The sequence below is a fragment of the Harpia harpyja genome, chromosome 15, assembly GCF_026419915.1.
Source record: "Harpia harpyja isolate bHarHar1 chromosome 15, bHarHar1 primary haplotype, whole genome shotgun sequence".
Classification (NCBI taxonomy): Eukaryota; Metazoa; Chordata; class Aves; order Accipitriformes; family Accipitridae; genus Harpia; species Harpia harpyja.
Genome location: NC_068954.1, coordinates 15843953 through 15857288, shown reverse-complemented (window position 1 = coordinate 15857288; position 13336 = coordinate 15843953). Strand labels below are relative to the sequence as shown.

General features: G+C 37.6%; 1 protein-coding gene across 2 annotated transcripts in view; it reads left to right on the top strand.

Moving 5' to 3' along the window:
* The window catches only part of GREB1 (growth regulating estrogen receptor binding 1), a 110903-nt gene that overhangs the window by 84791 nt on the left and 12776 nt on the right, over positions 1–13336 (top strand). For both annotated transcript variants that reach the window (XM_052809455.1, XM_052809457.1), the window contains 4 exons: positions 747–1363; positions 8599–8701; positions 10421–10579; positions 13003–13145. In XM_052809455.1, the coding sequence (XP_052665415.1) occupies positions 747–1363; positions 8599–8701; positions 10421–10579; positions 13003–13145 (1022 nt within the window). The remainder of the gene's footprint in view (positions 1–746; positions 1364–8598; positions 8702–10420; positions 10580–13002; positions 13146–13336) is intronic.

The window sequence follows — 13336 nt, the reverse complement described above, 5'->3', positions numbered from 1 at the left end:
AATTTATTTGCATCTCCTCTTTGGAATTCACTAAGCATTAAAGATGCCTAGAACCACTTAAAACAAGGCCTTAAACTTTCAAGAAATCTTAGTAGTTAGAATACATAAGGTAGAAATATACCGTTTTCAGAAAATCAGCAATTAGCTGTAGGATATATCTACATGACATATTCAAGGCCAACATTTGTGAGTTCAGTGTGTGCTCTGAGCTGACCAAAAGCTGTATGAATGCATTAATGCATTATGTAGCACCAGAGACTTGAGCACCAGGTTTTATGAGATCAGAGTAAGTGCTGCAGTGATGCAGACACGAGTGTCAGATCAGAGCTGACTCAGAGGACTGTTTCTAGATGTCAGTCTGTGTAGACATTTCTGTAGTCTGAATGTGAATACTTATTTTCTTACTCTTTTAAATGATGGTTTCAGTAATTTTGTATTTGTTTTGAGTGATGAAAGTATCTGTTGTACACCTTAAGCAAGGAATGGATGAGGGAACTAGAGGACAGGACAATCACTGACATCTTTCCTATGCACTTCAGTACTTTAAAAGCCATTTTCTGCATTGAGATGAATACTCCAAACTAGTCCCATTATGACTTCCTGTACAAGAGAGGTGAAAACAAGAACAGGAGTGGGATTGCAATGTTTGATGGATACTCTATCTAAATGATTTTTTTGTTTTGTTTAACTATGGCATTGACTAGCAGACATAGTTGGACTGTGTTGAAATACGAATTTTCTTTTAGTTACAGCATTCTGCAGTGAGTCATCTCCTCCTTTAATAGCAGCAGGGGATACAGCAAAATCCTCCCACCAAGTCCTAAGCAACAGCGCTGAAGAAACTACAAATAACTATGAAAGGCAGAAGCAGAAAGTAGACAAGGGGGCACAAACAACAATCAGCAAACATTTGCTACCAGTAACTGAACAGCTGGATACGAAACAAAACATAAAAAGTGCCCAAATTTCCATCACCTCGTCATCCTCCTCACCTTTCTCCTCCTCTTCTTCCTCCTCTGCACCTACTCATAACTCCTTCATCCTACAGACCTCTCAGTGCTCCATGACCAAAGCATCAAAACAGCCTCCCATAGTTTTCCTGCCCAAACTGGTTTATGACATTATTACTTCTACGGACAGCAGTGGACTTCCCAAATCATCTTCCCTCTTGCCTTATCATTCTGTTATGTGGGCAAGTTCTTTTCGTCCTCTTATGAGTAAGATGATGACTTGCACGGAGCAGTCTCTATACTACCGCCAATGGACGGTTCCCAAGCCAATCCATATGGACTACAACAATAGAAATGAGGGCAGAATGGACACCTTTCATCCAAGGAGACTGCTGCTGAGTGGGCCACCACAGGTGTGTAATAAGAACAAGGTATTATCATTGATTTATTTTGTTTAATTTTATCATAATCTCAGAAAAAATAGATTAGTTATTATTATCCATACTTGGAAGGGTTTTTTTGGTGGAGAGTAAGTTGCTTATGTTTCATTCCCTAATCCCTTCTAATAAAATAGTCTTCCTTTCTTTACTGTTAGCCTGAGTTCAAAGACAATGAAGCTGTAGCAATGTTCATTTTCTATCAGTCTCTCTCCATTAAAATGTTTTAAAAGAGTTTGCTCAAGAGAGAGATTTCATGTATAATTTCAGTTTGTTAAAGTTGAGTATGCATTTACATTTTAAATAAAGATCAAAGATCTTCACAAAACCACTTTCTTATGATCAGTCTGAAGACAGTTGAGAGTTTGTAATTAGGTTATCTTCTCTTTACTCCACACAGAAGGCAGAAATAGAAGCTGTTGTAAATAATACATGCAAGAAGGCCAGTTCAACATGAGCAGAGCCATATTTACAAGAGGAGTAGCTGACCCAAGAGTTTTTAAATTACTTTGAAAAGATATATGGAAATGGGTATAGTCCTGAGAAGTTCCTTCTCTTCTGAATTCTCTAAGAATGTTTAGCACTTATCCGAGCAAGCTATCTCCTAATTGAATGCACGTTACGTGCTAAAGGTAATATTGTGCCTCTCATGTTCTGCCGAAGTACGAAGCAACAAGTTAGGAAGAGACACCATGCCTACTGAGAGCATATATATGTCCCTTGAACCTCAGAATTCAAAAAGGATAAATCCAAACCAAGACAAAGACCCATGTTTCCAGTAATTGTAACAACCACCCAAAGAATTAATCTAAAGATGGTTACTGATTTAACCTGCCACATGATCCACTCTTCTATGCCCATCCTTTGCAAAAGAAAACTACATTTTGTCATTTGTTAAGTGATTGTATTCCACTGTGCACCCAAATTTATGGTGCAGTAGAGTAGAAAGAGTATAAATGGGCTTTTCATATTGGGACTTCCTGCAAATGTTACTGTAATTCATAAAGGATTCCAGAAAGTACTCTGATAAGCAGTTTCTCACTGTCCATTCTTTTGATCTAAATTGTCCATGTTTCCCAAAGATTGAAGTATTATGTGATCAAGAAACTGAATTTCATACTCAGCTGCAGCATAAAAATGAGTACATTCTGGAAGAGAGAGGTTGTTCATTTCCATCTCAAAGAAAAACACAGGGTGTGACAATTTTTTTCAGAATTTTGTATGCATACACATCAAACCCAGCAAAGATACTATTCCGAAAGCCACCCTAAATAGCCAGATTAGCCAATAAGTAAATATTTCTTTGGTATTCATTTGGTTATGTACCTTTACAAATGTAAATCTGTGATTCTCAGAAGAGTCATTCAGAGACTTCTGAGACAATACTACACACCTGTGAGAAGGTTTTGATGCTTCACACACTTGGTACTTGCCATTTAACTAATTATAATTTAAACAGGCAGCTTATTTATTCATTGGCTCCCTTCCAAGGTATGGTATTCACCACTCTTCACTATCAAACCTTTTTTTTTTTTTTCAAATATTGAATATTGAATATTGACGCTCTGTATAGTAGTGAATTTCAGCCTTGATATCACTTCTGTTACTTGAAACTCCATCTCTTCTCCAGCTGTCTCCAGAATGGAGGTTATTTCCTAGTCTTGCATTGGGTCATAGAGTTGGATCAATTCCTAAAGGATGCTCTTCACATGTTTATTCATTTTATATTCCTCAATTCTTTCTGAAGAATATACCTGTTTCACACAGAACAAATTCACATGCATCAAAATTTAGGGGTATATATTCATTTCAGTATGTAGAAAAAGACAGCAGCTTTGCTTCCTTTACTATTTAACCTCCCAAAGTACTACAAACTCCTGTAAACCAAACAAAGAGCTGTAAAAGCATGTTGATCTTTTATTGGTTTAAGGTATAACAATACAGTGTTTCTTCTAGGGAGTAGTTACAATAAAATATACAGAAATTAGAATTGCCCTTTTCTTTTGGGGAAGAAATAATTTTGCTTCCTTAAATAGGTTTTACTCACATGTGTGTTTGATAATATTAACATTTGACATGGACTTAATGCTTAATGCATGAAAAGATGTAGGCAGAAATAAAAACAATTCTTAGACAGCACCTATCTCAGTGTTAATAACATCTCAGCCAAAGTATAAGACTGCCAGAGTATTATCTTTTCAAAAATTAGGAAGTAGTTGTTTTCTGTGTCAGGCAGCAATTACTTTACTAAAATTCAAATCAGGAAGCAATTTGTTGGTTAAAATGAAAAATATGAAATCAACACAGGAAGAAAACTAGGCACATTAGTGAACCAAACTTATAATTCTCACTGTCAGGGTAATTAGTAATAAAGTACACTCACCCTTCTCTCACAGAGGCATTTTATCCTCTGTCCTGGTCAAAATGTTTTGCTAGAAGACTCAATGCATTTTTACAAGGACAATTATGTACATTAGAAGGCAATACATGCATTATTTTTACTAGAGGCTTTAGGAAATGCAGCAGAAACTGGATAGGTACAAATAGATCTATATATCTGTAAGTTAGCTCACATCATTGAAGTTAAGCCATTGGTTAGTGAGTATGAATAAATATGCACCACCATGAACAACATGTATCATATCTGTGGCTAGAAATCTAGTGCACCCAAGAAAATGTGTATGAGGAAGCCTAAATTCACGAAAGTATTTTTCTTAGAAACATTCATCTTAAAGTTCCCCAAACTGCAAGTCAAGGTTTTGTGCCTTTGTTTTTAACTGGATATTACAACTGAGAACTAGCATTTTCCTTAAGCGTGGAAGCTGCTCATGAGCATGGCTCAGTCCTGTGGCACCACGTCCAGGGAATTAAGCAAGCACATCTTAAGACACTTTCTAAGGATGAAGACTGCTGCTCATATTATTTGGTTTTTCTCTACTCCTATTAAAATCTTATTACAACAGGCCTATATACCATTCAGCTTATGTAAGAAAAATATTAGGGAAATATATAATATATCTATTGTTAGCTGTGTTTTAGAAGAACATAGCAAGTGGCAACAAGGACAAGGGCCAGCACCATTTGACCAGCTGTCTGTGGACCATCAGCATGTTTTCTATGAATCACCACTGGTTCGCAGAGCACAGTTTGAAAACCAGTGTCATGGTATGTGAAGAACTATCTCACCTGGAAATTAAAATAGAAAAGCCTTATGAAATTTTTTCCCCTTTTGCCATATTTCTCTGAATGTGAAGACTGAAATCAGATGATACTTTATAGAAACATGTAAGAATAATAAAATAGTTCTAGTGGTCCTGGTGTCCAGTGTCTGGAACAAGTTAAAAAAAGGGAACTCATTACTGTTAGACCTGCTGCAGCAGCACTTTTGGATGTCACTTCCATGAGTAAGTGTGGATGCATACACGTAATTTCTCTGACTAGAATATCTCTCTCTCAGATTCTTAGACAGACTGTTTTCAGCTTATCCTTGATAAGCTCCTCTTAGGTAGTGTATGCCTTTGACACAAAAACTAGACCTCACACCTCTTGAATTTTCTGCAGGAAGGATTTGAATTCGTATTCCTTCCTCTTGCTCAGCTACAGCTGCACTCTTCATGAATGAAGAGCTGCGAGGTAAACATATTCTTAGTTTTTTATGGGCCAAATGATCCCTTGCACTAAGGATGAAAACAGAAACCAAAATACTAAATCTTTGCAGGCCCCAAATTCCTTAATTATCATAGGTTTTCACAAGATTCGAGATTTTTACTTCTTAGTATTCTGAGATTTTCTTCTTCCAAGTCTGATTCATCAGACTCCTGTCTTCCAAATTCAGGTAGATAGAAACAAATTAGAGGAATGCTTCCATTATTTGGAAATATTGGCCCCCCAAGTGCCTTATCTGCTAAGGTGCTGGGCACTGCCACATATTTGAGGAACCTCCTTCTGGCAAGTAGGGCTGTCTGTAGTAGCAGCACCCCTCATGTACGTTTTGTTTCAGGAATTGTAAAAATGCAGCCCTGTTCCAGGTTCCTTCATTCTTTTAATCTGTTTGCAGCTTTTGCGTTCAGGGCAAAGGCAGGATATGGAAAAAAACACCTTGCTCAGAGTACTTCCTTACCAGTTGTCATTGTTAATATATTATATCATGCTTAAGCCCAGAGTCACTAATTAGGATCAACACGGCATTGTACTAGGCTTCTCTAAAGGTGTGTAAAGCTACAGTCTGATCATGTGTCCAGTTTAAAATTTCTTTGCAGATCTTCTATTTTGTTGCAGTTGGGAGATGGAGGATGGACAAATATGGGGCTTTATGTTTCAAAGTTGTACATATCCTGCTTGCAGGATCTCTTTGCAGCTACCTATGATGCCCAAACTATCGAAAAGAGGGATGGTGGCAGATGGGGCAAGGACTCTTCAGAGACATGTGGAAGCTCTGTTTATTGACAGCTGTTCAGTATTTTTGAACAAAGACTGACACTCTGTGCAGTTCTGTTTTGCTTAGAGATGGCACATATAGAAAAAAATACAATTAATTTTAAAGGTGAAATTACCTATCTGGGCATGCTACAAATTCAGTTGCTCAAGGTTCTTCCTTTCTGGAGTAAACTTTGATTGTAAATAAGGAGTCATTCTTTTCTCATTTTCTTTTTGAAAATCTTCTCAAAATGACCTGGCAAAGGTGTTCTCTCTTTCACCAGCTCATCTCTTCAGCAGCAAATGCAGGCAAATGTGCATGTGAGTGGAGTCCAAATATGAATGTTGCCATGTGCTCAGCCTGACCTCTCTCCTGGCAGAGAAACATTCTGAAACCATGGAGAGATTCCTGCAAGTTCCTACCAGCATTTTGCATATAGTGTTGCTAATATCTTAACAGTTCATAAAGCTCACAGTACTGTATTGGACACTTTTTATGTGACAGATAATGAGGTAATTGGGTAAGATACGATGCATGGACTATGATAAATACATAAGTTTTAGTTTAGTGGTTAGGGACTAGCACTTGTAGTTGTGTGGTTTCCAACATTTTTGACTCATGGCCCTACAGCTTTGTATATACTTGAGTCAATTGACAACTGATACCCTTCATCTAAGTATGACGTAGTAGTAGCCTAGTCACTCCCAGATACATTGCTGAAGATACATTGGTGAAGATTGGTCCCCCAGGGAAAGAAAAATATGTGATTTTGATAGAATAAGTAAGTTTTAAATGGTTACCAAAAAGAAAAAGTAAGGTTTTCAGCCTGTTGTTCTGTTGACAATTCTAAGTATATCCTTCAAACAAATTAGGAATTAGTTTTTCACATAGATACCTGATATCAAGGGAACAGGGTGTGTACTTTTGACAAATGATCTCTCATTTGTTTGAAATCAGGGAACTGTTAATCTGCCAGGCCGCCCTGTGTTTAATGAAATGATGATCAGAGGCTCTTCAAAAGAATATGTTTGTAAGGGCATATAAAGGTAATCTCAGACTTGAGAGAAAACGTTGAAAGTATTTTCTTCTAGAACAAAGTATCATCAGGTTTGCCTCAGATGTGGGAATAAAAGATGTTTTTCTTTAGCTCACCAATCAATAGCCATTGCAACACAGTTTAGAACCTTGTTCCAGAGTCAGTAGAAAGATTCTCATTAGTCTCAATGGATTTTACATAAAAACCCAGACTGGGCGTTAGAAATGTCCAGTCCATGGGGTGACTATAGTCCATGCTATCATTTCCTCTATTCAAAGTCACTTTTTTTCTGTGTCTTTTTTTCCTGGATAACAGAGAGTTGTGTGCTAACACATGGTCTACCATGTGTACCTGAAAGGCTTATTTGACCCCCAACAGGGATAATGGTACACTTTTCCACCCTTGGCAAGCAACCGTGTAAAATGCAGTCTGATTTATTAAAAGCAACAGATACTGAACTTTGACCAAAACAAACGTTTACCTACTCTTGCTTCAGCTTCAAAGCCTCCCTTTCTCAAATGTTGAGAGAAAATGAAAATTTCACTTGACATATATGAAAAAATAGTAAATTCAATAGTATATTTAGTAATTAACACCCTATGCTTCTGACATGTCCTAGCAGTAGTGCCAGTGAAGCTGGCTTTTCAATTCAGTAGTGATATAATCTTAGTCCAAAATCTGATACCACTTTGTGAAATCAGACAGGAAAATTTGTCACAACTCATCTACATGTTAACCTCACCCTGTACAGGTGTGACATTAGTCTTAAGTTGTCAGCTGGACATCAGTGCCGTTCTGAGGCTGAACTATACACACACACACAAAATCACAGCATGTTCATTCTCCTGTGAGTGTGAAATGAGCTTGCTGGTCTCTTTTTTTCCCATTGAAACCCATTGTGTACTGCTTCCTGTTCAAGTGTAATGGTTTGTAAAGCTGTCTGCTTAGATATGGCATTATTTCCTTGATGTTATCATCAGCGAACTTTGTGTGGAAGACACGGAACAATCCACTGAGTAAATCATTGGCTGTGGGTTATACCTTTCAGCTGAAAAAACTATAAAAGGACAGCACTGCTATTTGGTGTAATGAAGAGAAAATGTCTATAGTGTGTTGGCGGGGTAAAAAAGAAAGGAGAAAGTTATGATCTTAATATCACTTTAAAATGGACTTTTAAAAGGTAATTTTAAAACAGTGGAAGGGAAATAATACATTTTCAGCACAAGAGGTGGAACAACACATTGTTACATATACCATGTACTCCAGCAGTGGAAGTGGCCTGCAGAAGTTCTCCTGTAGGTGCATGCTGCTTTGTTCTTCGGGATAGTCACTGTACTTCAGTAGCAGTCAGCGTACTGGTAAATTGTGCAAATATGAAAGAGTTGGTTGAGGTAATCCTGTAGTTATCTTGTAGTTTGAGGAGTTTTTTGGAATGTTTTATGAGCTTGTATGGATTTTTAAAAGTTCATTGTCTATGTAGAAACTATAACATCAGGAGAGAAAATTCTTGTCTGTGGGCCTGTAATTAGACCTGTGATATAAAATGCATTTTCCAAACTAGGTTCCTGCATAGAGAGAACAAAACTGTTGAGCATTTAAGCATGTAATTTATGCCAAGGAATACACAAATACAGGGATATGCAAGTGCTGAATATTAATATTCGGTTTCACTGCAGCTGCAATTTTGAGATATGTAGAAAAGTAACATGTTGAAAAATTAAAGTTTACTTTTGTATTTTCTAATTTATATATTTACAGATAGGGAAAACAGGTGCCTATCTGCAGTTCCTCAGTATTTTGTCCCGAATGCTGATTAGACTGACAGAAGTGGATGTTTATGATGAGGAAGAAATCAACATTAGTAAGTTCTTGATATAAAAATACTTGCTTCTGGAGACTGTAGAAAATTGTTATGTTAAATTGAAAAGTCTGTATATTCTATGCTGTTCACCTTTGCAATTAATTTACGTTGGAATATTTTAAGAAAATTTTTGTGTGATCTTCAACTGGTACCTAAGAATATTTCATTATTTCACTCATCATTAGAGTTTAGTCTCCCTTTCAGTAAGAAAACCACATACCTCTGTTTGTCTTGGGAAGTAATCAACAGCATTTATATATATATTTAATGATATCCAGCCATTGTTTTTAAGTTTAGAATTGGAATGAACTTTTGTGGTAAAGTATATAAAAAGAATCAGTGAAATTCTGGCAGATATATGCCATGACGAGCAATGTGATATTTTCTAAGTACATAAGACTACATGAGGGAGGAAGACAATTCCTGCTCTCTAATAGCTATTTTTAGTCGCAACTTCCTTTATTTACAGTGTATTACTCCCCTGTGTTTCCAGATGTATTTCTGACACTCAGTCTCAGTAGTTAAGGGCTGGAATACACAGAAAAATATGGATATGTCTCATTCTGCTCTAAAAGCATGTCCACAGTCAGCTATGGAGAGTCTCAGGTGGGTGCTGCCTGCCTGCTAGCTGCCTCTGTCAGACGCTGGTGGGAAGCTCTTCAGTCGTTTCACTGTGGGACTGTGCCTCAGCTCTTGTCTCTGAGGGCTTTTTGGGGCAGTACCCAGGAGTCTTCCTCCAGACTGAGCTGTGCTTGACAGAGAGGAAGCTATCCCCCAAGGTTTATGGCAAAACCTGTGGAAAAGGTGACCAGTCTGCTGGGGGAGAGGTTTGTGCAAGCAATCCTTTGTATATTTTAGGCAGGATTTTAGAGGTAACTCACAGTCAGGGCGTGAAGATAATTTCACCATCTGACTAATTCCTCCTGAGTGTCATATCTACTTTGGGTGCCAGAAGACAGGGTCTCACCTGTTGTAAATAATCATTTAGTCTATACTCATAGACATGGAGTTATGGCTCTTTACAGCAACTTACAGCTGACCCCCAAACTGAACTCCTCACTACTGTCCATTTTACTCTTGTCAGATCTTTCATCCTCTTGACAAAGGTAGCAAAGTATTTTGTAAGGACTTGTGTACCTTTGGTTTTTTATGTCAGTTAACCTGTTTCAGAAAAAGCCATGATTTCATTGCACATTATACCAATACCATTTACTATTTTCTCCTACCCTGGGGTGAATTATCTTTGATTACTCTGGTCTTATCACTAGAAGGGGCATTTGACTTTTAAGTCTGTGCTGTACTTAATACTGCAATTTCTGAAGCTTTAAAAGGGCTTGTTTTCCTCAGTGAAAATAACATATCTTTCCTCAACTGAGTTCACAAATGTGGTGGTCAGTGGAAAGACTCCAAATGCCTAGATGCAGGTAGATCAGCCTTACTAGACGCTTGACATTGTTTTCATCATCATCCCACCAACTGCTCCAGTAAGATTACAGAGGTCTTAAATTGATAACAAAGGTTTAAAAGCCAGAATTGCATTAAGGTATGAGGTACATTTGTTCCAAGGTGCACCTCTGGATGCATAATAATATTGCTTCCTCAGAATGATGAAAGAAAAAATGATGCAGGAATAATAGGTGTAGCAAAACCATCTGAAGCAATATAAAGAGCTTTAAAAATTGTAATTACATGAATTTTTATTTGTCAATAATATCATAGACATAAAAGAAGAATCTAATCAATACTACCATCAGCCTGGAGATATGTGGCCAGATTTGGAGACATTTAAGAAGATGCCTTTTGACTACACTATCCATGATCCGAAATACGAAGATGCAAGTCTGATTTGTTCAAAGCTTCAGACTATAAACAGTGAAGGTTAGAATTTTATAAATCTAGATTGGTACACATATAGGTATTTATTTGTTTTTAATGTGAGAATCCTGTTAAACTTTTAAACAGAGTGAAATTATCAGAATTGCACTTGACTAAGTAATAGTGAAAAAAGATTTCAAGTTTGCCAGATGAAGCACCAGAGTATGGGCCTTATAAATGTTTTATGGAATATTATATAGGTAGTCTTTAATTAAAAAAGCTCTGAATCCACAATAAGTTTGTGTATTTGAATGTTTTTATGTAGTAGCATTGTCCTGCTCTGTAGCAATGAAGTGACTTATGTGGGTAAAGTTATTTATGTACTTAAAAGTGTTTATAGGTTTATTTTTTAGGTTTTGGTTTGGGTTTGGAAAGTGTGAGATGCATATGTCCAGATCTAGATTCCTGGAGTATTGAGGTGTGAATTAGTCCTCTGAATTAGCCAGCTGGACATACACAAGCCCATGGGACTGGGTAGGATGTATCCAAGCATGCTGAGGGAGCTGGCCAACATCTTTGTGAGTCTACTCTCTATCATTTTTAGAACGTAGCAACAATTGGTGGAGGTTCCTGATGGTTGGAAAAAGGAAAATGCCATGCCCATCCTCTATAGGACAGAAGGACGATCAAAGCAATTACAGCCTAGTCAGCCTGCCCTCAGTCCTCAAAACAATTATGGAAACAAACTCTCCTGTAAGCCATGTCGAGACCCATGAAGGACAGGAGAGTGATTGGGAGCAGCTAGAATGGATCTATCATAGGCAAATCGTGACTGGTAAACACGATTGCATTTTGTGATAAGATGACTAGCACTATGAACAAAGGAAGAGCAGTGGCTTTATCTTGACTTCAGCAAGGCTTTTGTCACTATCTTCTATGATAGCCATACAGCCAAAACTGGAGAGAGATGGTTTGGATAGGTGGATTGTAAAGGGGGTGGGAAATTGGCTGGCCCACTGGACTCAGAATGTGATGAGTGGCACAAAGCTGACTGACAGCTGTGTATGCATGGCAATACTCAGAGACTGATAGTGAGGCAAATGCTATTTAAGATTGCCATTAATAACCTGGTCAAAGGGACAGAATACAACATCAGCAAGTTGATGGATGTTACCAAATTGGGGGAGCCATCAATATGCAGGAAGGTAGCGCTGCCATTCAGAAAGACCTTAACAGCCTGGAGAAATGGAACCTCCAGGAAGGAACCTCAGGAACAGGAACCTCATATAGTTCAACAAAGGTAAATGCAAGATCTTGCACTTGAGATGGAATAATTTTTTGCAGCTGTACAAGCTTGGGGCCAGCTGTATAGACAGCAACTTTGAGAAGGGTGACCTGATGATCCTGGTAGACAACAACTTGAACTTGAGTCACCAGTTCTCCATTGGGTTAATGGCTTACTAAAAATGATTATTCTTCTATGCACGACACCTGTAAGACCACATCTGGAGTATTCTGTTGTGTTTTTGGCTTCGCAGTACAAGAAAGACATTGACATACAGAAGTGAGCCTAGTGGGTAGCCACCAAGATGTCTATAGGCCTGAAGCATATGATGTACATAGAAAATTGAAGACAGTTGGGTTTGTTCGGTCTGGAGAAGTCTAGCAGGGGCATCTGATTGCTGTCTTCAACTTCCTAATGGGAACTTATAGACACAAACTATTATAGATACACAGCATAAGAACAAGCGACAACAGACACAAGTTGCAACATGGGAAATTACAATTAAATAGTATGAAAAATATTTCCAGAATAGAAGAAGTCATCAAACCATGGAGCAGGTTTCCCAGAGAGACTGTGGAAACTCCACTCTTAATGATTTTCAAAACCTGACAGGACAAGGAACAACCTCGAACAACCTGATCTGATGCTGAAAATCTGAGTGCAAGGTTTGGCCAGATGACATAACAGAAGTCCTTTTCAGCAGAAATTACATCTCATCTTCCTTCACTCTCACAAAGAAGACCTTTTAAAATGTGGATATTCACTAAAGAGCAACGTCACTAAATTTGCCAAGTTCATTTCACATAATCTACTGTGATGTCCATCACAGGACAGAAGATGTCTCTCATAAAACTCTTTTTTACTATTTATTATTTTTGCAAGCATTCAGCCAATAATAAGACCAGCAACAATAATAATTTTAATAATCTGGCTTTGCTTACACCTCTGCCTTTTGTGAAATCTGTACAGAATTATCATAATCATGAATTTGCAGATACTTCTTTGTAGTCCTCTTTGCTGTACATAACAATTTATAAAGCATAATATGCTCAGAACAAATTCATAGATTGTTTTGCATGTGTTTAATCCTACCATTGTTCCTAGAAGCTAATTGCAGTGACAGAAACAGTTTGTCACAAGGGAGTACATTCTGGCCTTGAATATATGTTAGATTTAAGTTGTTTTTTTTTTTTTTTAATAGAGAGATCAATGAGCAGGAGACAGGAGGATATGTATACACGCCGTCAAACAACTAGGATGAGATTGTCCAAGTATGCAGCATATAACACCTACCATCACTGCGAACAATGTCATCAGTATATGGGTTTCAATCCCAGGTACCAGGTAAAGATTTCCAGATATTGCTCTGCAGATCAGAATAAGAAGCAGACACAACCCAAACACAGTTTTGTGTACATTCACTGTATTTGAATTGACTTAGAAGTTGTATGTATGTGTTAAAACCATCTGATTTACAGATTTTGTAATTTCTTGAAGTTTGCCTGCCTTGACCAGACTGCAGGTTTGGGGACATC